This window comes from Canis lupus, chromosome 15, assembly GCF_003254725.2.
Source record: "Canis lupus dingo isolate Sandy chromosome 15, ASM325472v2, whole genome shotgun sequence".
Taxonomy (NCBI): Eukaryota; Metazoa; Chordata; class Mammalia; order Carnivora; family Canidae; genus Canis; species Canis lupus.
The window spans coordinates 2,082,553-2,107,255 of NC_064257.1; the positions used below are offsets into that span (position 1 = coordinate 2,082,553).

Genomic DNA, 24,703 nt, shown 5'->3' on the forward strand with positions numbered 1-24,703 from the left:
AGCCAGACATAAAGTAGTAGGTAAAAGGAATTGTTGTAAATAGGCTTTAGTAATATGATGATAAGGTGCTGAGGGAGAAAGTATTCTATAGTCCTGTGATTAGGTCTCAGTCTTTTAGGGGGCCCATGCTGTGAACTTCACCAGTATTTCTTATCCTCCCTTGCCCTTAGATGGGACAGGATGACTAGAGAGGGCTGGAATTGGGTATTTCCCTTCTCCTAGTTAGGTTAGGCTCTGACCAAATCCTGGCAGGGCAAGCTCTAGTAAAATAATTTTTCCGGAGGGCAGGCCTTGTTAAGAAGAGTAGAACACTCTAGCATGTTTTTAAATGGTTCCTTTTCCATGCCCAATGCTTTTCCATGCCCAATGCATGAGGGGATTTTCTCCAATATTCACTATGAGAATGTTAGTTGATCTCCTGAAGGTAAAACTCTTAGAAAAGTATGGGACATCCCCACCCCCGCCCTGAGTGGGTCCCCCTGGAGTCTTTAACTCTTAGACTCGTCCACACTAAACTTCCAGCAATTGGTCAGTTACAGTTTAGATTTTCCTACCTTGGCACTGGTTACTGTGGAGGTTTCTGCTTGGCAAAATGTGATTTTCTGTACTCACCTATCTCTGCAGTTTATCCTGTAACCTCACTCCTCTGATGGATCTAAAAAGGATTGTTAATCTTTTCATTTGTTCAGCTTTTCATTTGTTGTTAGGATGGAGTGGCCACTTCCAAGCTCCTTATATACTGAATCCTTCTCCAATTTTTTTATAACCTCTAATTTCATGGGCACAGCACAAAACCAAAACATGACAGTTATAAATATCTTTACAACCTTAAGATAGGGAAAGAATTTCAAAACAAAAAAAAAAAAAAGAATTTCAAAACAAGACAAAAGCATGACCCATAAAAGAAAGGTATATAACCTTTCATATACCAAAAAGAGTAATATCAATATATTCAACTGTATTAAAATTAAGACAGTTCATCTCTCTTCCACATGGCATCATTGGGGTGGCTCAGCTGGGGCCAGAGGATCCAGTTCCAAGAAGGTTCGTTCACATGGCTAGCAAAACTGGTGCTGGTTCCTCTACACAGACCTCTCTAAAAGGTAGCTTGTGCTTCCTCATACCATGGTGGCTGCATTCCAAGAGCAAGTGTCCCAGGAGACAGGAAGTGGAGGCTTCCATTTAAGACTTAAGCCCCAAAATTAGTATAGTGTCATTTTCACCATATTCTACTTACTTAAGCAGTCGTAGAGTTCAGATTCAAGAGAAGAATAGACCGTACTCTTCTATGAGAAGAGGGTCAAAGAATTATGGACCATATTTTTAAATCCCTTCACTCTACTCTCTGGACATAAATTATTTACATTTTGCCTGCTTGGGAAATTTATTCTTCTTGCAAGATTCTCCATTTAAAGTCCCATCCCTTTACAACATCAGGCTCTGGATCTAGGATCTCATCAGCTATATCAGATCCAGTTGCAAATGAAACCTCTCAGGTGCAATTCTCAAGTTTAGTAGCTCCTTGAGTGTACTTGTTCTCAATCTGAAGATCTGTGAACTAAAGAAAAATGTTGTCCACTCCCCACAGGTATAGGATAACTTACAGATATACCCATTCAAAAGGGAACAGTCACTGGCTTGTAGAAATTCTGAAATCCAGCTGGGCACATGTTGCCAGTTCCTTAATTAGATCCAATACTACTTTCCTGGGGTTTTCCATGGGTCTTAGTTTTGTCTTCTGAATCATCCTTCCTTTTCCATAAGAAAACTAAGGTTGCTTTCTTGGTCTTCATCCCATCTGGAAAAGGTTTGGGTCTAAAGGATTCTTTCATTTTGTACCATTTCTGTCCCTTTTAATCTGAGCTGACAGTGTTTATGAATGATTCTCTTAGAAACTTGAGGGGTTTTCTGTGACTACCATTGAGATTTCCTTCATTAGACAAAAATCACAACCTTGAATCTTTTAAAGGTAAGCCCTTCCCTACTTTGGGCTTCCAGTATGGCTGCTAGGAGACAATGCCTTTAGGATTCTTAAAAACTTACCGTTTAAGGGAAAGAATCTGCAAAGCTGACCCTTAAGATTCATGGAGGGCCTTTTGGTCAGAAGGAATCTATGAAGCATAGTCTTAAGTCATTCTAGCCCCTTAATAAATTATTTTATTGCCCCACTCTGTATTTGATCCTTTCTTAATTTAGAATTGTTTGTCTTCTGGAAGGGCTAGAAATGAGAAGCACTTTTATTTGTGGAATCTATGAGTCCTGGGCTTTTTTATTTTTTATGTTTTTTTTTAAACTCATCACTCTCATTTTGCATTTTTATCATAGGCAGTAAGAAGCCACCTGGCACTTTAATTACTTCGTCTGGAAATCTCTATCTACTTCACTGAGTCCACCGGGTACACTTACTTCCTGGTTCCACGTTACTGCAGGTGACAGTGTTGTCAAACTCTGCATCACTACCTTGCAAGTGTCTCCCATCCTTCATCTTCCAATAAGATTTTCCTCACTTGCCTTAAGTGCTCACTGGCAGCCTCCTCAAAACCTTGTAGGCTTCCACTCTCAAGTTTCTAAAAGAAGCCTTCTGGTAAAAGCATTATCAGGGACAGAGACAGTACAAAACAAAAAGAATCCTTTGATTCTGCCACATTCTACAGGCTTCTACTTCAGCCCTTTATGCTTTCACTCCTACCCTTTTCATGGCCCTGTATTGCTGCTTTCTGCTTCCCAGTCCCAAAGCCAAAGCCATGTATGTTATGCTTTTATTACTGTAGCACCCTATTTCTGGTACCACAGTCCCTTCCACTAATCCTTTGCTACACAGCAAACCACCACCAATTGTGTCTGCTCTACACAGTGTCAGCTGACATGGTTGACAAGGATTGGAGGACCCACTTCCACCAAGTGGCTAACAAGTCACTTGTAGCTATGGATTTCACTCCATGTGGACTTTGCCACAAGGTGGTGGGTTCTACTCACACATGGTAGTTGGGTTCTAAGAGTGAATGTCCCAAGAAAGCGGAAAGTTGTTTTGTGGGGAGGGCCACATTTTTAAAGGTTTTATAGTTTAGGAGCACCTGGGTGGCTCTGTCAGTTAAGCATCTGCCTTCGGCCCGGATCATGATCTCAGGGTCGTGGGATCAAGCCCAGTTTCAGACTCTGGCTGCTGGAGATTCTCTCTCTCCCTCTGCCCCTCCCCACCACTCATGCTCACTCGCTCTGACTCTGTCTCTCTCAAATAAAAAAATATATCTTTAAAAATAATACTAAAGGTTTTATAGTTTGCCTTTTGTATTTCACACTTCAATTCATGTAGAATTTCTTTTTATAATCATCACTGGGCTGGTTATATTTTTTCTTTTCATATGTTTTAATTAAGTAAAATTTACATGCAGTGAAGTGTGCGTATCTTAATGTACAATTAGATGAGTTTTAATCTGTGTAAGCACCATGTAACCACAACCCAAGTCAAAATAAAAGTCATTTCTACTGCCCCTAGAAGTCATATCATACATCCTTATGATCAGCCTTCTCTCCTACCTTTATTCTGATTTCTATCACTGTAGATTAGATTTTCCTATTCTTCAACTTAATATATAAATAGAATTATATATACCTTTTGTATCTGCTTTCTTTCACTAAAAATAATGTTTTTGAGAAGCACCCTATCAATAGTTCATTCTTTTGTACTGCTAAGTGCTATTCTGATAAATGAATACACCATAATTTGTATATGTATTCTCTTGTTGACAGACATTTGAGTCGATTCTAGTTTTCTGCTGTTATGACTAAACTGCTATGACCATTCTTATGGGTGTCTTTTCATAGATCTGTGTCTTCATTTATTTTAACTACTCTTCCTACTCCTTTCAGTTCCTACATTTTTACTTGTTTTATTTCCAGTGAAAGAGTCATATCACCCACTTTACCTGCTACTTTCAGTAGATCTGCCTCACACCCACCTCCAGAGGCACCTGCCCATTCTTGGGCCTTTTGTGAATTATAAGAAAAAACAGCTTGATTCTTATTTTTCCCCATTGTTGGTTAAGGATTCCACTTTTTGGGAGTCACTCAGTCAATTGCTACTTTGTTTATCTGCTTTCCAGCTTCCAAAGTTTTTAGCTATCTCCCTTATTGTCTGACTCACTTTAGAGGGTTTTAGGAGAGAAGGAAGTTGAATGTGTATTTCAATTCCTCTTGCTTACCTTTTACCTTTTTTCCTTCTTCTTTTTCCACCTGTCACCTTCCACACCCTGCCTTTCTCACTATTTTCCATTTCCTTCTCTTCATCTTGCTTTGCCTTAGAATTAAGTGAGGAGTCCTCGGACAGCACATGGCTTAGCCCCCTCACTTTCCAGAGGCTAAAACTGAGGCCCCCTGCATGAGAACAGTAGTCCATCCACAGCCAACCCAGCTATGCACTTAGCTTTTTTTTGCCTTTAATAGCAAGAAAGGCCCTTTGCCCACCTCCTCCTTTAGTTAGTGATCCATGGCAGTGTGAGAAAGCAGAGTACCCCTGCTCAAATGGGGCCTTAAAGGCACATCAGAAGAGAGAATGTCATAACTGGCCAGGCTGCCATGGGTCCCCTCTGGAGACCAAGAAAGTACCTCCATTGCCCACTCTGTTCCCTGCCTAGCACCATGCCAGGTAGAGGGCTGCAGTAGGAGAGAGCCCTGCTGGCCTGACAGGAGAGACTCCTGAAATGAGCAACACTCTCCACATGGGACCCTCTAGCCCTTTCCATGGTTTTCTTTATTCCCATATTTGTCTATTTTACCACTTTCTTTGGGCCTGACTACTAATGCAGAAGATAACAAATAGATTCCCAGCCCCAGAACAAAAATCAAGGCAGGTGACCTGTGGCGTGACCATTCTAAGTGCAAGGCCAAACACACACAAGCACACATTCTGGCTAACATTGCCATGGTCCCTACCACTCCAACACACATAACATAAGAGATCCAAAGAATGTGTGAGGTGACCAAGTATTGAACATGAAAGTGCATACATCTGCAGGAATTGTTTAGATTCCCTTTTCCGTGCACAGAAGACAAAGTACAAGTTCTGGGCCTTGGCTTTTGGTCTGGACTGTTCTTCCAGCAGGCTGTGTTCCCAGAGCCTTTGGTCATGCATTTTGGGCTGGCTGCAGCTGGACGCAGGCCCCCACCCCCACCCCCCTCCTGGTGTTCCACCAGCCTAGCAGCTGAGAGTCTTGCGAGGGACCAGAGCCCAGAGTGCGAGAGACAGAAGAGAGCACTGTTCTATCACTTCTGTAACCCAGACGCTCTGTAAGCTGCTTTGGCTCTTTGTCTCCTGCAGTTTGTATTTACTTGAACAAGAATGGCAGCCCAGGCCCCCACTTAGATAAGAAGAAGGTCCAGCTGCTCCCTGACCATTTTGGGCCGGCCCGCGCTTCCGTGGTGCTGCAGCAGGCTGTCCAGGCTTGTATCGACTGTGCGTATCATCAGAAAACCGTCTTCAGCTTCCTCAAACAGGGCCACGGTGGTGAAGTTATCTCAGGTAAGTGCCCTTGGGCCAGTGTGGCCTCCTAGTCAGAGGGGCAGGCCTTCTTCACTGGCTGATTTCTGGCAAAGTATCCCTGTTCCTACTCTGTGCCTGTAGGCTCTGTTGAAATGGGAAGGGATTCCATTCCTCTGAGAGTCCTGCTTTTCAACTCCTGGGACCCTTCTGAGCGTTACACACACCTCTGCCAAGCAGAATACCCACACAGACTCCACTTATAAGCCCCTGGGCAGACTCCCGTCCTGCTACCTGCTCAGCCCCTGCATACAGAAAGTAGATGTGTGTTGCTTTCCAGAAGAAAGAATCCAGAGGGGCTGCACTGTGGCAACAGGAGCTTCTCCAGACTGCCACAGCCTCCTGCCTAGCCTTGGAGGGACCACAGGACTCTTATCATGTGCTTCTGACTCCTTAGCCACCCGGTCCCAAGCCAGCCCTGTTACAAGGAAGTTGAATCCCAGGGCAGAGTGGGAAAAACCATTTCCTCTCTTTCTCCTGCTGTGTCTGATTCAACTGCACTGTGTTTTTTGTTGTCATTGAGAATATTCACTTTTTCTCCTGTGCCCTGGTTCTGTTTCAGTGTTTCCAAGTCCAGAACCCTATTCCTTACCCATCAAACCCATGAAGACTTGACCTGGAGCCTTTCAGTCTCAACCGCACGATACTACATAGTCTCATACCCCTTCCCTCTAACAAGTTGCAGTATCAGCTTCAGGAAACCCAGCTATCATGGAAGACTCCATGAATACCTGAATTCTTTTAGAAGACCCAATAAATAATTCTTATTTTGTTAGCAAACCTTTAGTGAACGTTTATTATATGTCTGAGGTTATTGCCAGATCCTGGCCAGGGGAGAGGGAGGAAAGATGATAGGTGAGAGGTGTTCTGATGTATGAGAAATGTGTATAGGGTGGTGTGGGAGCCCAGGCTAGGGAGCAGTTGGCTGTGTGGAGGATGGGAGCAGGCATGAAAGGCATTGTTCTAGAAGCCTGAGGGACTGCTGGGAAATCAAGCCTCCTTCTGAGGAAGACTTCTGTGCCGTATAGTCTGCGGGAACCTGACCTTCCCTGCTTCCTCTGTGGAGTTACTGTTGCCCACACCTTCTCTAGGGTTCCTCTTCTGCTCCAAAACTGGTTCTTGGGAATGGCCTATCTCCTCATTACCTTGCTGCCCTTAGAGACAAATGCAAAAGCCTGCTTTGTAAGGCTTATACAGATACTTCCTTGAATAGAAATAGATAGGGAGTAAAATAAAACCAGGCGTGGGATGCTTCCAAACGTTACTGAAACTCTAGCACCCTTATACAGATCAGATTGTGCACCTAAACCATTACTGGCAACAGCTGTATTCTCATCTGCCCAGCTTCTCTGTTCTCCGGCAGTTCTTAGGGAAATAGAACCCGAAATGAGCAGATTTCCTGGAGGAGGCCCAGCCAGCTGATGGAGCAGATAGAGTCATGTTCACAGTCGTTTTCACAAGTTGAATGAAATCACACCAGAGCCCCTGCAGCAGACCTGGCTTGGCCACTCCCATTACTGCCAGGCCTTTGGAGTTGGAGGCAAAAACCAAACCCTTGAGGGAGGGAGGGGAAGGGAGGGGAGGGAGGGGAAAATCCTGGGCACTGATTGCTTTGTGTAACCAGGTAAGCCGGAGGCAAGCAGTAGGCTGGGCTCTTCCTGCCCCGCTCTGCCCTGCACCGCCAGGCTGACGTGCTCGGCCCTGTTTCCTTAATTCCACAGCCGTGTTTGACCGTGAGCAGCATACTCTCAACCTCCCAGCAGTCAACAGCATCACCTACGTCCTGCGCTTCTTGGAGAAACTCTGCCACAACCTTCGCAGTGACAATCTGTTTGGCAACCAGCCCTTTACACAGACTCACTTGCCACTCACCACCACTGAATACAGCCACAGCCACGACAGGTACCTACCAGGTAGGAGCTGGGATGGGGCCGGGGCTAAGAACGGGGCACAGGGCTAGCTGGCAGCAGCGCCAGTGAGGGCCCTGGGGCCGGCCCTCACACCTGCCAGCCTGGTACCTATGCTCCAGAGACCTGGCCTTCTGTTCCTTGCCTTTGCCATTCCTGGGACTCCTTGGTCTCTTCCAAACTGTTCTTTCCAGGATTTTGTCTCCTATCTCTAGGATTAACCTTCTCTCCTCTGGATTTTTATCCCTAGAAAATAGTGGTTCACAATTCCCTTTCTGAGCCCCACGCAGCACGTGAAGCCACCATGAAGTCACAGCACCCCTCCTAGGGTGAAGCCGGCAGCAAAGGCCTAAGGGAGCTCTCCCTTGCCAACAGGAAGGTTTAGTCTCAGGCTACAGATTGAGAAATGCGCTCCCTCGTGATTGGCCGTCCACTCTTTCCTTTGGCGCGTGGCCCTAGCTCCTCTAGCACTGCCTGTCTAGCAAGTCAATTCAAGTTCCTGCCATCTCGACCTGAGGTGGAAAATAACTTTCTCAGTTAGTAGAGCAGACCCACAGCAGGAAGGCGGAGGCCACGTGGCCCTGGCCAGATCAGTGACTAAGCACTTCCGAGAGTGGTTACGGAGGGAAAGGAGATCAGCATTGCTTATCTGCTGCCCTGGACACAGAACGGAGGGGAGGAGAGCTCGGCCCCACACATAGTGAGGTAGGTCACTGTGGAGAGAGGGAGCAAAGGCCCTTGAGAAGAGTCTCGTGGAACTCATCCTGGGCAGAGGAGCAGAGAGGTGGTGCCATCAGTGCCAGGGCTGTGCTCATTGCTGAAGGAGCCAAAGTCAGAGAGGTGCCCACGCCTCTGACCTGCCCAAGTCTTGTTCCACAGCATCTTTTTATCGTCATCTTAATGGAGTCACTCCTGATAAAAGTGCCACTTCTAGAGAACGTGCCTGGGGAAGTGACTTCTCACTCAGCTCCCCAACCCTGCCTCCATCTATGTCTGTGCACCCCAAAGACCGCTGCTCATATGACTTACCTGCAGGGCAAAAAGACAAGCTGAATTTCAGGTACTCCTTGGGAGGGCCAGACCATCTGGTCCTGCAGACATGTCTGTGCCCCCCTCACTGATCCATTTCTTGGGAGGGAACTTCTTCTTTAACCTCTTCCCCTACTTGCTTTCATCATTAGAATCTGAGAACAGAAAAGAGCTTTCTTATCATATTGCACTGGGATCTGGGCTGGGCATGGCGGGGAGGGGGGCAGACAAAGGCAGTTGTTAAATATCCCTAGCTGGTGGCCTTCAGGAACTCTGAGCTGCACTCAGTAATGAAAGTGAAGCCTACCTGAGATTCTGGAAGATGAATATCATGAGAGGAGATAGTGTGCACCAAGGCTAGCTGCTAGTCTAAAGAGATTTCTCAAAGAACCAGGAATCCAGAATTTTTAAGTGGAGTATCATCACTAAGAGCGAAGAGAATCACACTGGTAGCAGCATGGAGAGGCCAGGAGGGGTGTATTGGGCCTGCAGTCATGGAGGGAGTTTGGAATCAAGGCCTGGTATTTCCTGGGAATTGTTTCAGTTTGCATCTCTCTGATTCAGCTGCCAGATAGGAGGAAGCAAGCTTTGGCCACTCTGCCCTCTTGCCTCATCAACTAAGAGACAAAGACCAGGGTTATCACATTCCACCACTGGCTGCCCCTATTCCTGCCCTCATTTCCAGATGATTCAGCCAACTCTGTGCCTTCCTCTGCCCACTCTGTAACTTCTGTGGCCCATCCTGGGTGCTCAGCAACTTGGCTGCTCTCACCCCAGTTTCTGTTTACTTCCCTGAAGTGAGCGTTCTAATTGTGCCCAGACAAGCCAGAGCTTTGCCTAGATTTCTCACTCCTCTATGCTCCTTTGCTTATCTTTCCTGCCTGCTTACCTGCCTGCCTGCCTTACTGACCCTTTGCTCCACCTCTGATCATCTGTTATTTCTTGTACTTTCCTGTTTACTTACCCCAGCCTCTGCCAAACAGCTTGGTCTGCACAGGGCTGTCTTTTGCTTTGCCCCTTGGATCTGGAGTTTATCACTGCTGCCCTTCTACCTGGCTACGTACTTATACTAGTTCAACACCCAAAGCTACCAGCTCTCTTATCTAGGTACTTACTGGAGCCCCCGCCCCCCCTTCTCTACAGCTTGTCTCCACACTACCCTAGCCCTCAGGGTTTGGACCTGACTGACCATGCATTTCTGGTATAGCAGGTCCCATTAGGCTTCCATATCTAAGTTGAGACTTCACTTTTTTCCTCTAGTGTTTTATTTTGAAAAACTTCAAACCTACAGAAAAGCTGTACAAATAGTACAGTGAGCAACCATGCACTCTTCATCTAGATTTACCACTTAACTTTTTGCAGTATTTACTGTACTTATTTCTCTAAGTACATGCACATATATTAGTGCCTGTATATTTTTATTTATTGAACCATTTGAGAGTTAACTGCAGATGAGAGCCTTAATCCTTAATAAACTTTCCTATGTATCTCCTAGAAGCAGGGAACACAGTACTATTATCTCACTCAAGAAATGTAACGTTAAAAAAAAAAAAAGAAATGTAACATTAATCAACTCTACTAGTTGATATATATATGGTTTGTATCAAGTCTCCCCAGTTGTCCCAGTAATGTAGTTTTAGCTATTTTTCCCCCTAATCCAAGATCCAGTGAAGGGTCATCCACTACATTTAGTTGTTCTATCTCTAGTTCCCTTATATCTACAGCAGTTTTCCATACTGTTTTCTACCTTCCATAACATGACACTGGCATTTTTACAAGTCCAAGCCAGTTGTCAAACACTCTGTGCCAGATCCTGAGGAGCCAGAGATTAAACAGACTCCATCCCCTCTCTGAAAGCGTGCCAGCTAAGAGAGAGGCATAGGTAGACATACTTGTGGTATGAGCCGGGAATGATGAGCAATGGGCAAGGTGAAAGAGGAGGTTAAAAAGAGTTCCTGGGGGAGGCAGTGCCAGATTAGGGGTGCAGTGACAGGTAAGAGGCCTGTGAAGGTGAGGTCACAAGGAGCTCCTTCCAGCCCTCAGAACAAACAGTGAGACAGGAGATAGCTAATATAGCTGGTCCCACAGACTCTTAATCTTTTTTTTTTAATTAATTTTTATTTATTTATGATAGTCACACACAGAGAGAGAGAGAGAGGCAGAGACACAGGCAGAGGGAGAAGCAGGCTCCATGCACCGGGAGCCCGACGTGGGATTCGATCCCCGGTCTCCAGGATCGCGCCCTGGGCCAAAGGCAGGCGCCAAACCGCTGCGCCACCCAGGGATCCCAACTCTTAATCTTATTACAACTACCCAGCGTTAACCTCTAGGTCTTATATTTAGAGACTTCCCAGATTCCTCTCTGCTGGAGGAAGGGGTTCATTTGTCCCATGGTGGTAAGCTCCCTGTGCCTGTCTTTCTAAATTGCCATGCCAGGTCTTCTGAGCTTATAAAGTGGTTCTCCTTCAAAATCCTAACATTCACAGGATTAAAGCCAAATAACTGTGAACTCTGTTAAGATGCCCCTTCATCCTCATACAGAGTTTCCTTGTAGAACTGTCAATTCTAAGATGACACATAATTCATTGAACCTGTATTTAGTCCATTACTCAACCAGTCGGTCAATCAGAATTTATTCACTGCACAATGCCAAGCTCTGGTTTAGGCACAGAGAGTTCCACAGTAAACTAGGAGTCCAGGTCCTTACACCAAGTTTACAGCCTAGTAAAGAAGAGGAACAAACAAGTGAACAGTGAACTTGTGGTGATATACTTTAATAGGACAAGTTCCGAGTTCAGCAGTTCAAACCAGATGTCAGGGATGACTTTCCAGAAGAAATGATATATCTAAGCTTGGCCCTGAAGGAGCAAGATAATCAGGTGAAGATGCCACAGACCCAAGGAGATGGAGGAGGGGAGTGAGGAAGAATGCTCCAGTTAACTCAATAGCACGTGAGACCGTGAGGGACAAATGGGAGCACAACCCAGGTCAGAGGAACTGGGTGTCTGTAGGGCTGGGAACCACAGCGTCAGGGAGGCAGCGGCCGAGTTGGAAAAGCTCTAACTGACCATGTTAGCGGCTTTACCTCATTGTGCAGTAAGGACCCAAGGAAGGGGCACGGTCAGTCCTGTGCTTCAGAGAGGTCACTCAGGATCCTGTGTGGGTAAATGGCTTGGTGTGGAGAGACACGGTAGGCAGGGAGACTGGCTGGAGGTTTTTGTGGATCTGTGAGTCCTCTTAGATTTCGGGATGATCCTTTCCTTTGATATCCAAATCTGAATAACATAAAATGAATCCCCACCCCATGTAATTCAGACTAGGTTCCCTGCTCTGACTCAATTCTTATCCTCTTCTTTCCCTGACCACTCTCAGAGCTGACCATCTCTCCCTAAGCTCCTTTGTCCCAACTTTTGATCCAGTTCCTCAGCCTTCATTTCCCTAAGGGAAAATGAATACAAGGCTGCTAAGTGTAATAAACTTATACTTGAAGCTCAGGAGGTAAAAAAGAATTGTCACAAAGAACAGAAAGCATTTTAACATATTTGTTTTAATCTTAATGTTTATCAGTGGGGCACCTAGGGGACTCAGACAGTTAAGCATCCAGTTCTTAGTTTCAGCTCAGATCACGATCTCAGAGTTATGAGATTGAGGCCCACGTTGGGCTCTGCACTCAGCTGGGAGTCTGCTTGAGATTAACTCTCCCCCTACACTCATGTGCTCTCTCTTTTTTAAAAAAATTATTTATTTATTAGAGGGCATGAGAGTGAGGAAGCACAAGCAGGGGGAGCGGCAGGCAGAGGGAGAGGGAGAAGCAGGCTCCTCTCAGAGCACGGAGCCCAGTGTGAGGCTCCATCCTAGGACCCTGGGATCATGACCTGAGCCAAAGGCAGACGTTTAACCAACTGAGCCACCCAGGTGCCCCTTTCTCTTTCTCTCTTAAATGAAACAAACCCCCCCTCAAAAAAAAAAAGTAATGTCTATAGCTATTATAGGATATATCTTATTGGCCTCCTTCACCTTAGGCCTCAGCCTGCTGCCATTTCCAGGACCCACTCTGGGCCTGGGGGATTTTCTTCTCTATTTTCTATTCCTTCCATCCTCCTCCTTTTCCAGCTACCAGCAGGCAACTCCAAATTAATTTATCATACACAATCATTTCATTTCCTTTGGTCTCTGTTTTCCCTGACCTTGTCTTTCGTAACCATAATTATATAAATAAAACAACGTAATTATATAAATGAAAGAACCATGTAGCCCACAGATCTATACTTTCAGCAACTCAAAGAACAAAGACAAAAGCTATTGGTAGAGAGATTTATTCCATCTATCCTGTGTTTTTTTCTGCCTTCCTGTGGATTAATCCAGTTGTGGTGTGTGTGTGTGTGTGTGTGTGTGTGTGTGTGTGTGTGTGTTTTGTTTTTTTAATGATTTTGTTCTCGTTGGCATCCTGGGTCATGCTTCTGTCCTTTGCAATTTTTCTTAGGGATCAAGTGGTTAGGTAATGCTTGGGATTCATTGGGGCCACCAGTGAATCCTAAAACCAAGCATTGTCTAGCACACCTCCACTTGGACTCTCCTTCAGGCCACAGCTTTTAAACATCAACTTGTCAGGAACAGTTCTCAAGGTCTCCTCATCTTAAAAAAGCTCCCCTTGGGCAGCCCTGGTGGCTCAGCGGTTTAGTGCTGCTTTCAGCCCAGGGTGGGATCCTGGAGACCTGGGATCGAGTCCCACATCCGGCTCCCGCATGGAGCCTGCTTCTCCCTCTGCCTATGTCTCTGCCTCTCTCTCCCTCTCTGTCTCTCCTGAATGAATAAATAAAATCTTAAAAAATATATATTACTGGGATCCCTGGGTGGCGCAGCGGTTTGGCGCCTGCCTTTGGCCCAGGGCGCGATCCTGGAGACCGGGGATCGAATCCCACATCGGGCTCCCGGTGCATGGAGCCTGCTTCTCCCTCTGCCTGTGTCTCTGCTTCTCTCTCTCTCTCTCTGTGACTATCATAAATAAATAAAAATTTAAAAATATATCACTAAGCAAAGGAATAGGATATTAAGACAGAAAATAACAAGGGGAGCTTTTTTTTTTTTTTAAGATTTTATTTATTTATTCATGAGAAACAGAGACAGAGAGAGAGAGAGAGAAAGGCAGAGACACAGGCAGAGGGAGAAGCAGGCTCCGTGCAGGGAACCCGGGATGTGAGGACGATCTGGCTGCAACATCTGTCACCCCATTGATCGCCAGGGTTGATTCGGCTAATCTGGCTGGCTAGGCAGGTGTCCCCTTCCTCCCTCACCGCTCCATGTGCGTCCCTCCTGAAGCTGCGCGCTTGGTCGAAGAGGACGATCATCCCCGATAGAGGAGGACCGTTCTTTCGTCAAGGGTATACGAGTAGCTGCGCTCCCCTGCTAGAACCTCTAAACAAGCTCTCATGCAGGGAGCCCAACGTGGGACTCCATCCCGGGTCTCCAGGATCACACCCCGGGCCAAATGCGGCGCTGAACTGCTGAGCCACCCAGGCTGCCCTGCTTAGTAATATTTATAGTAGGTTCTCACTTTTTATAAACTTGTGCTTGTCATCCTTCCCACTTAGGTTACTTATTCCATGAGGAGGGGGAGGGACAGTATCTGGTTTTTTCATCGTTCTCCATATCCATCATTGTCACATAGCAAGTATTTAACAATATTTGTTGAATGAAAGTGTAGTAGAGAATGTCGGACATACAGTTCAGAGAAGGATTCTTTTTTAATGAGACAAACTTAAGCATACACAAGAACTCTGGGTCCTGTGTTGGTGGAAGAATTTTCTTAGATACATAGCACGAGTCCATTCATTCATTTCACCCCTGGAAGGGGAAAGCGTGGTTGTGAGCACAGAGTCCTTGAATCTCAGAAGTGGAGAGTCCTCTGGAGGTGATCTAGTGTCTAGCCCAACAGATGAGGGTAGTTATCTGACTTCTGCTTAAGTGCTCCCGATGACAGGTTGCTCACCCTCTCCTTCGGCAGTCGATTTTGTTGAACACTTCTGATGGCTAAAATGCCTTCCCTTTTGAGCCAAAATTGGTCTTCTTATAACTCCTTTCCCCCATTTTACTCTCTGCCTTTCAAAAAGGCCAATCTGCCTCCAGTTCTCTTCCCTTCCTATGACTGCCGTTAGGGTATTTGTCTCCCCTGACTTTTCTCCAGACTCTATATTCCCAGGCTCTTTCTCCTTTGCATGATTTCTAGACTTCTCCCCACCAGTCTTGCCATCTTCCCCTGGGAACTCTAGTTTTTAAGGTAGCCTTGCAAGGTGATAGAGAAAATCTGCTTCTAACTGAAAATCAGTGGGTAAGGAAAGCTCCTTATCTGTCTGTTTACCTCTGCACACCCCCTCCCTAGCATAGCAGCTAGTACACAAATGTTCGTTGAATGTAGGAATGAGCTCCCTCTCATACTGACTCTTCTCATGTCTCTAGCACATCCATAGAAAATTTAATATAAATTGACCCTATGAGGCAACTTTTCATAGATGGCCAAACTGAATCCCAGAAAAAAGGCAGTGATCACCAACCAGTGATCAGGCCAGAAATTGAACTCAAGTCTTTCAGCCCTAACTTCTGAGCCCTGGGCCAGTGGTTACAAAGTTTCTTTTGTTTCAGTAGTAGAACTCCTTTTTGCAAAGTTAAGATTATATGAGAACTCTGGTGTATAAAAGTTAAAACCAGAGCTATTCTGCTAGAAGCTGGCCTTCCTGTGGAAGTCCTCAGGGCTCTGTGGAGCAGTTTGAAAGCACTGCAGTGTTCTATACAGCATTGTCTTACTGAAGCAGCCAGGGCCTTGTTCAGTTGGCCTTAAGTGGACTAGGACCTTCCAGAGCCCTAGACATGAGTCTTCATTTGGCCACTACATCTCATTAGTGGAGGTTTGATGACATTGTCAGTCCAGGTGCTACCCATCCAGATTTCCAGGCCCCTCAACTCAGACTCCAGGGCTCAGGTGCCATTCCTAGCATTGCTGAGAGGAAGACACACTGACTTGCATCAGCAGCTGGTGAGGCCCTGGCACTGTCATAATAATTCTTCACATCTGTTAGCGCAGGGTAGGCAAGTGGTACTGGCCCCAGGCTTTGCTGGGTAAGATGAGGTCTAGAAAGGTGAGATCACCCTGCCGACACATGCAGAAACTAGATGTCAGCTTTTTCTTGAGTTACTGCAGAGGACGTGGGTTTGCCATTCTAACTCTGAGTGAAGAATAAAAAAAATGGCAGGTCCCCACCTTGATAAAGTCCGTCCCATTGCATCTTCTCATCTGATGTTTTCAGCATGTCAAAGGGTGATGTTTTTCCCCCATTTTACAGATGAGGAAGCTGGTGCTGAGAAAACACAGCTTGCCTGAGGTCAAATACCTAGTGAAAGGCAGGAGCTCAGGCCTAGAATGCAGGCCTCCTGTCTGAGGGTCTGTGCGCCTGTTCTTGTCTCAAAATGAGATGCTGCTATGGTCATCTCTTCTAGAAAACAGGAATCTGAAAGCTCATCTGCAAAAAGGGGTGGGCTGTGGTTCAGGTACCCAAAGCTTCTCTCTTCAGAAGCATTTCTGGGGAAGGGTTTCATCAGTCCCAGTCCCTGAGAGAAGGGCCAGTAGCTCTCTCCTGCTAGACTTGACTTTATGCCCCTGGTTACCAAGCAAGTTCAGGGGAGTATTAGAAAGTAGTCCTAGAATCCACAGAGGTCTTACTATGTGCCAGACATTGTGCTCAACCGTAGTGTTGACCACAGGCCCTAAGTGAGTCCCAAACATTACCTAAATAGCCGAGACCTCTAAGAAAAACCACAGAGGACAGTGGTATGATGCCCCAGGAGCCAGGATGCCCTCCATAGGCAGAGATGCTGTGACCAGGGTGAGAAACTGGCCTGTTGCAGGTAGACCCCAGTCATGAGAGGGAACCTGCTTCAGGTTCTGGAGTGCACTGTCAGGGGCTGCTGCCTGCTGCTGGACCTCAGAAGAAAAGAAAGGCACTTCCCGTGTTCTAAATGAGAGTGTGGCTCCTAGAGAAGCACCTTGCCTATTCAGTGCCAGAGCCAAGTTTTAACCCTGATTCTGGTCTCCACAGCCCTACTCTCACAATTGCAGAAGCCTGGCTTCCTTGGAGTGTTTCTCTTGAGCAAGGCAAATAAGAAAGGAGGGGAGGGAACATAGGAGCGGACCTTTCACAGACAGACCTTTAGCCAGGCATTGAAGAGCAACATTAAATGTCCTGCTGGCTGAGAGGGTCACCTTCTAAAGTACCCTCATCTAAGCAAGTGTATCTCTTCTCCAGCACCAGTCCCCTGCACTTGCATCTCATGTGCAGGGAGGCAGCCTCTTCCTAAAATAGCTCTATTTGTTTTAAGGTTTTCCTTATCCAGAAAAAGCATAAGACAGCCAGTCTGGAAGAAACTTCAAAGACCACTAGTCTAAAACGAAGAATCTCTAAGGAGATCCAAGCCCAAAGAGTGGCATTGGGCTTGACCAAGGCCACCTAGTGAGAGCCTGAGACACAGCCCAGGGCTTCCTGTTTTGCTGCCTCTTGCTCCAAACAGGTACCTGGGAAGCCAGCACCCTGCCAATCATTCCAGGGTAGTTCCTGCTCTAACTCTGGCTTTACTGTTTTCCAGGTGAAAGCTTTGTCTTGGGGAATAGTCTGACTCGGTCTTTGGAACCACACTCAGACTCAATGGACTCTACCTTGAATCCCACCAACCTTGTCAGCGGCTCCCAAAACCTTCGAACCCATGGGTACCGGCCTTTGCTTCCATCCTGTGGCCTCCCACTGAGTACTGCCTCAGCTGTGCGCAGGCTGTGCTCCAGAGGTAAGCTGACCGGAGTTCCAGCACTCCCACCCTCCCTCACTCTTTCCTTCTTCCTCACTCAGATCTGATTGCCCCTCATCTGGTAGTTGGACTCGGGTCTAGACCCATTTGTGTCTGACTAGGTATCTGGGGGGCAACTGAAGCTCTGGAATTGGCTTGAGAATAATGGAAACTAAGAGCCAAAGACCTAGAATCAAAGGGACAGGAAGGGATACACATTCACTTATTACCCATTTATTTGAACATCATCTGTGTTTGGCATGGGAATACAAAAATGGATCACTTCTTGTCCTTAAGGAGCTCACAGTCTTAGGGGAGAAACAAACAGTACTGCAACACGTAATTGTAAAACATCATCTTGAATTCAGAGATATGCTGTGAGTAGTATGAAAACTGTAAGAAGAATCACCTAACCCAAGCTTGGTGTCCAGGGGAAGCTTCTTTGAGGAAGTGACACCATCTCTGATTTAAAAGCTTGACTGAAAAAAAAATAAAATAAATAAATAAATAAATAAAAGCTTGACTGTATAAATGGTGATCTCAAGGGTAGTAGGGGAGAGAGAGCTCTCCAGAAAGAGAGTGTAGCAGGAACAAGGGCAAAGGGATAAGAACCGGTACAGGTGGTGTGCATGGAACTGCATGCACTTTGGTATTGTTGAACATAAAATGTCATACTGGGACTTCAAGCAGAAAAGCCTGGAAAGGTCAGAGGCTACTTCATAGAGGACCCAAATGCCATGGTAGAGTTTGGAGTGGATCCTGCAGGCAATGTGAAGCTGCTAAAGGCTTCTAATTAGAGATGAGACCTAAACAGGTTTGTGTTTTCAGTAGATCATAGGCTACTGTGTTGAAGATGCATCTAAGGAAAGACAGATCAGAGAACCAGTTAGGAGGTTGTAGAGTGGACCAAACCAGAACAAATAAAGGCCTAGACTAGGATGGTGATAGATTTATAGAAGATTGAATCAATTAAAAAACAATTCACATGGTATATTTAAACAGATTTAAGGATTGTGAGAAAGAAGGCAGCAGGACTGTCTCCTCGGTTTCTAGAGGGTGGCAGGGGGGATGGTGGTGCCCCTCACTGGAGAGAAGAGACCAACCACAGAAGAGAAAGAAGGGGAAGGAGACCATGGGTCATCTAGATGATACCCAGCAGGCACTGGCTCTGCAGGTCTGATTCTCAGGGAAGTGGACCGAATCAAAGATAAATATTTCGGAGTCATCAGTATCTAGATGGTAGTTGAAGCTGTAGGGTGAATGACAGCCACTTTCCAGGAGCATTATTGTAGAATGAAAAGAACAATTGACCAAAGATAAGGTCCTGGGGCCAACAAGGTTCAGGAAGAGGATCCCAGAAAGAGACAAAGGAGTAACCAAATGTGAGGAAAATCAAAATTTGATATGGCAGTGGCCAGGATGACAGAGTATTTTAAAGATAGCACAGCCATACAAAGGTTTGGTAAAGCAAGGATTCCCCCCGCCCCTGCGATGTGGAGATTAGAGGGCAGCTGACAGCCTTAGCAAGAGCAGCTTTGATGGTGGTGGAAGGCGATGAGGACAGGTTGCATGGCGGGCTATTAGGGAGGGTTTAGTGACCTTCAAAAGAAGGTCTTCCAGAGCAGGAGTGCACTGGGTATCAGCAGACAAGTTGAGCCTTCCAAGAAGAAGAGATACAGGAGAGAGGAGAGAGCAAGGTGTGGATGTGGTGGGAAGAGTTAGGGATCAAGGGTACAGACAGAAAGATGGGTCAGTCTTAAGCATTGTCCTCTGAGACTGGAGGGAAGATTGACAGTGGCCACAAGGGCACAGAGAGGGGGCCGAGGAGGAGAGGGCTTAGGGGTGCCCCCAGAGTGGACTGGTCAAGAGAAGAGGGAGGAAATGGAGTGAGGAGAAGGGAATGGCCTGCAGGAAATACCAAAGGCCCAGCTGTGCTTGGACACTAGTCTGCCAGTTTGCAAGAGAGGTGATTTTCCTCTATGGTTCTTAGAAACCTAGAAAAGCCTGAGAATTAAAGTTTTCTGTTGAGCTAGGAGGGCCAGAGGGCTGGGTTGAGGGAGTGTGCGAAGGAGTGATAGCAATGGAGGGACAGTTGTTTAGGTTAGCAGCACCGGATTTGGGCCGGGCAGGGAAGAAGCACAGCTGGGACAAGGCTGAAGGATGGGGGAGTTTGTAAGTCTGATGTGCTAAATCTCCCTGTGAGGTGACGGGTTTAACGGACTTACGTCCAGGACAGTTGCAGAGATGGAAGGTTGGGATCAGAGAAAGGGATGTTTGAATTTCTGAAGTGGGTCTGTTCCAAGTGATGGCAAGAAGCAGACAGTGGCCTTAGCAGGAGGTATTTGAAGTAGTGGCTCAGGGGTTAAGCGCCTGCCTTTGGCCTAGGGCGTGATCCTGGAGTCCCGGGATGGAGTCCCACATCAGGCTCCCTGCATGGAGCCTGCCTCTCTCTCTGCCTGTGTCTCTGCCTCTGTGTGTGTGTATGTCTCATGAATAAATAAAATCTTTAAAAAAAAAAAATGAAGTAGAGTCGAGGTGAAGGTCACTGGAGGCATGGTGGCTTAATGGTGTGTGCCTCTGAAGATGATGATAGGACCTGGCTGGAGCACGAGGGAGTGACCAGTGTAGCAAACAGTCTTCATTTAGCAAGGGATAGAAGCCCAGGGGTCAGCAGGCAGCAGTGATGAGGAAGAGCAGATGGCTGGGGACATATCTGGCCTCTGAAGAACATGAACTTTCCTAGGAGAACGGCCTAAAAGCAGCCGTGGAGAGACAGGAGAATGCCACCTCCACACCCCCGCTGTGGCCTCCTGCAGCCCTAGCTGTGGAACAGGGGGAAGATTCCATTGACAAGGCCTGCAGAGGAGAGAAGTGGCCTCAGGAGAGAGAGTATTCAGGGAGACTGAGCAGGAGGAGGGTGGGAAGAGGCTGGGACACCCCCTAGCCCTCACCCCACAAGGCAACGTGGGGAGCTCTGCAGTCCCTGCCTTGAGTCTGAGGGACGTCCACTCCCCTCTCAGGCCCCTACATTCCTCTCATGCACAGCAGACGTGCTGATAGTGGCCTGGTGTTTTCACAATGGAAGCAGGGATATGGGGTCCCTCGGGAAGCCTTACTCGTTGCCCAGGTGTGAGGATTACTGTCCGTGTTCTGCCTCCCAGGACCCTCTCTGTTAGCCGTGCTTCTTGACTGCTGCCCTGTGCGGCACTGGCCTCAGAGGCCACTGTTGTCTCCAGGACACTTCCACTCCCCCTGTGGGATGCCTGAGTCTGCTGACCAGGTTATGGTCTACATCTCTTCTGACCTCGAAGAACCTCATAAGGCTATGAAGGATTCCACATTTGGCACTAGGATTTTTTCCCTCAAAGTATTCAGATGTTGAGTCTGTCTGTCCCTCTTATTTCACTAATGGAGGATGAGTAGGCATCAGTTTGTTAGTCTGGTGTCCTGCCTTAGATGCACCTCACCTGCCTTAGTCATTCTCAGACGCAGACTCCCTGTCTTCCTTGAGGGGCCGCTGTACTCACTGGACAGCAGGGGAGAGGCCCGCTATAGTCTGTGTGTAGAAATAGGAATGGGAAAAGACAGATTCACGGCACCAACCTGCCTTCTTCCTAGCCATGTGGTCTTGGGAAAGTCAATTCACTTCTCTGGGCCTCCGTCCCCCCATCTCCAAACTGAAGATGATGCTACTTCCTTCAAGGGCTGTTTTAAGGGGCAAACAAGCTGACAGTGGGGGCGAGGGTTCCTTGGTGATGTTCACATTCAGACCCTGCTTCCCCACCGGCACCACCACCACCTGGGGCATGCCACAGCCATGTCTCACTGGGACCGTGACAGCAGCGTACCGGTCTCCACTCTGCCCTTACCCAAAGTCTAAGCCTGTTATCTGCATGGACTCTGAGAGTGATTCTTTCCGTTGTGAGCTGATTCAAGTCACTCTGCTCAGAGCCGACCTACTTCATAGAAAAGCCAATGGCTTCTCAGTGGTTTACAAGGTCCTCTGTTACCTGCACCCCCAGGCCCCCCACCCCGTCACACACACTGCCTCTCAGATGTTATCCCCTACCCCTTTCTCTTGATTCACTCTACTCCTGGCTCCACCTTACACGTACCAGTCACTCTTCTGCCTCAGGGTCTTGCTCAGGTATCATCATTTCAGAGATGTCTCTCCCAACCTGCTGCCTGCCCTCCTGGAGCGTGTATTCTAACAGAAGAAGGCTGACAGACAAATTCATAATATATAATAGTATAGTATATGTGACTGGAGTGTGTGTTTATTTCTGGTCCCCAGGGGCTGAGGAATTGGCTTAGGTGGTCCAAGGACACACCCAAGATGTATCTTCTCTCTGCTGTCCGTGACCTCTAGCTGGTTTCTCTGTTAGCGTCACGGTGGACTGTGAGGGCGGGCCAGGAGAAGTGGCTGGCTCACAGAGCCCTCCAGCTTCCTGCCGACCACCAGCTCTGAAGGCCATTGGAGTCTCTGTGGCTGTAACACCCTACTTGCTCCAGCACACCTCTCCCCTGGCCAGTGCCCAGCTAGAAGTCTAAGATAGAACATGCTGGAGTCTCTTCCCCAGGGAGCAGGCCAAGCCAAGTGTGCTTCAACTTTTAGACCTGGGACCCAGAGTGAAGGGAAATGGAGGAGATTTTTAGCCTTTGTAAGAGATAGGTGAAGAGTGCACCCTTCTGCTTTCTTAGCTGTGTTTCAGCCCACCTCTCAGCTGTGTGCCGCATCTCCTGGGTGGTAAGGATACAGACATGAGCAGGCAAGGTCCCTGCCTCAACGCCGTCGTCGTCTGGTGGGGGAGACAAAAATACACAAATAACTATTATGTGCGGTCATTCATTCATTGAACAAACCCGTTTGAACATCTGCCACGGCAGACCAGGCATCTTTCACATGTTGGGGACCGTGAAGGAAGACCCTGCTCCCCCGTGTGTCTCCCCTACTCCTAGTACTCTACTCAGCAGGACCTCACCCTTGACACCAGATGCGGGGGTTCTCCACACACCAAGCGATTGTGCCACTCCACCTGGGAGAGTGTCCCATCCCACGGGGTAAGGGTTCCGTCACACAAGCCTGCCCCCCCCGCCCCCAGGCCACACAGCACTCCAGGTTGTCACCTGTGCTTCTGACTGGCTGTAAACAAGGGTTCCCACGATCTCCTCCTCGGGTTCACTCAGGAACACCGTTCCTTACTTAAGTTACCAGCTTTTTATGAAAGGATATAGAAGAGCTGCCCAGGGCAAGGCTTGAAGGCGGGGCACGGACCTCCACGCCCCACCCCGCCCCGCCCCGGGGTTCTGCTCTCCCCACACCTCCATGTGCTCACCAGCCCAGGTGCTCTCCGACCCCCATCCTTTTAGTTTTTTATGGAACCTTCATTACACAGGCACAGTTGATGAAGTCATTGGCGATACTTCTTCCCAGGGAGGTCGGCAACCAGCCCCATCCTCAGGGGTTTTCCAGAAGTGAGCTCATGAACATAGGTGCGACTGAAAGGGGCTTATTATTACACATAGTAAAAGACATCTTTATTTCTCTTACCATTTAGGAAATGCAAAGAATTTTAGGGTTCTGTGCCAGAAACAGGACAAAGACCACATGTGTATGTTTCTTATTAAAAATCACAGTATCGGGCAGCCCGGGTGGCTCAGCGGTTTAGCGCCGCCTTCAGCCTGGGGTGTGATCCTGGAGGCCCAGGATCAAGTCCCACGTCGGGCTCCCTGCATGGAGCCCTGCTTCTCCCTCTGCCTGTGTCTCTGCCTCTCTCTCTCTTTCTCTCTCTCTGTCTCTCATGAATAAATAAAATCTTTAGGGATCCCTGGGTGGTGCAGCGGTTTAGCGCCTGCCTTTGGCCCAGGGCGCGATCCTGGAGACCCGGGATCGGATCCCACGTCGGGCTCCCGGTGCATGGAGTCTGCTTCACCCTCTGCCTCTCTCTCTCTCTCTCTCTCTCTCTCTCTCTCTCTCTCTCTGTGTGTGACTATCATAAATAAATAAAAAATTTAAAAAAAAATAATAAAATCTTTAAAAAAAATAGTGTATTTAAAAAAAATCACAGTATCACCAGGAAATAGGGCAGAAAATAGACTACAGACAGTAAACATAAATACATGAATTATTCTAGGTCGTGATACGTGCTGGGAAAACAGAAGAGTAATTGGATTGAGAATGGCTCTGGGGGGAATGGAGTACTTTTACTAGGAGGTCAGTGACGATCTCTGAGGAATTGATATTTGAGATAAATATTGAGAAGGAATCAGATATGCAAAGTCCTAGGAAAAGAACATTGCAAACAGAGGAAATTAAAGGTCAAAGAATAAAAGCATAGCCTATTCAAGAAGCAGGAAAAAGCCAGTGTGTCTGGAGTGTGGAAAGGAAGGGGTGGGAGTAGGGGGTTGAGATGCAGTCAGAGGTAGAAAGGGCCAGATGATGGGGTTCCTTCTAGACCATGCACGCGGTAAGGAGTTCAGATTTCAGAGAGCCCAGATCCCATCAGGGAAAGGAGAGGATCTGTACTTGAGCCAAGACTGATACAGAAGCTCTGAGCAGAGCACTACATTAACGAGGTTCCTCGCAGCCCAGGCAAAGCTGTCTTCTTCCTCTGTGCATCATCAGGCTGTGACGAGGTTAGCCACTCTCCAGGCCTTGGAGGAGGCATAGGGTATTAGCCACCATTTTTTTTCTCCCTAGATCCCAAGGATTTGGCTTTAACCTTCCCCATCTCCCAAAGTCTCCCCAGAAATGGTCTCCAGAGCCAGGACAAAAGCAGCCTTCCCCACCAGGCCCCCACTGAACCCAAGTCATCCCCTTACTCACTGTTACCAGACTCCGTTCTAGGCTGAACCACAACCTTAATGTAAAATTCCTTCTGACCCTTTCCAAAATCAGATCTAAAAGAACAAAGAGTTGACTGAAGAAGAGTCTCAGAGCTTCATCCCTTTGCAGAAAAACCCTTCCCTCCCTCGGTCACCTCCAGTTCCTCTGCTCTGGCACTGCCACGAGCCTCACCCACAGGGCCCTTGGGACACACCACGGAGAGTGGTGGGGCGTTACAAACCAGTCCCCACCCGTTATGGCAGGTTCCCTCCTGTCCTGCAGGGTCGGACCGATACCTGGAAAGCCGGGACACCTCTCGACTGAGTGGCCGGGACCCCTCCTCATGGACAGTGGAGGACGTGATGCAGTTTGTCCGGGAAGCTGATCCTCAGCTTGGACCTCACGCTGACCTTTTTCGCAAACATGTAGGTACCCCTGCCCGACCAGTCCTGTGTCCACCGGGAGCCTTGCTTCCTCAACTTGTAGATGCTTAAAGCCCCCATGGAACTGAGCACAGGAGACCCCCAATGAAAAGAGAGCCAGAATCTTGGGTCTCAAGCATCCCTGGTTGGGCAC

The 24,703-nt window shown here is 47.5% G+C and overlaps 1 protein-coding gene across 19 annotated transcripts in view; it reads left to right on the forward strand.

The window, feature by feature from the left end:
* The window catches only part of SCMH1 (Scm polycomb group protein homolog 1), a 177,597-nt gene that overhangs the window by 150,957 nt on the left and 1,937 nt on the right, over positions 1 to 24,703 (forward strand). For 17 of the 19 annotated variants that reach the window (XM_025419725.3, XM_025419736.3, XM_049094411.1 and 14 more), the window contains 4 exons: positions 5,318 to 5,518; positions 7,258 to 7,449; positions 17,107 to 17,301; positions 24,410 to 24,552. In XM_025419725.3, the coding sequence (XP_025275510.1) occupies positions 5,318 to 5,518; positions 7,258 to 7,449; positions 17,107 to 17,301; positions 24,410 to 24,552 (731 nt within the window). Of the gene's footprint in view, positions 1 to 5,317; positions 5,519 to 7,257; positions 7,450 to 17,106; positions 17,302 to 24,390; positions 24,553 to 24,703 lie in introns of those variants that run through there. The other 2 variants (XM_025419727.3, XM_049094410.1) reach the window with 2 other exon arrangements.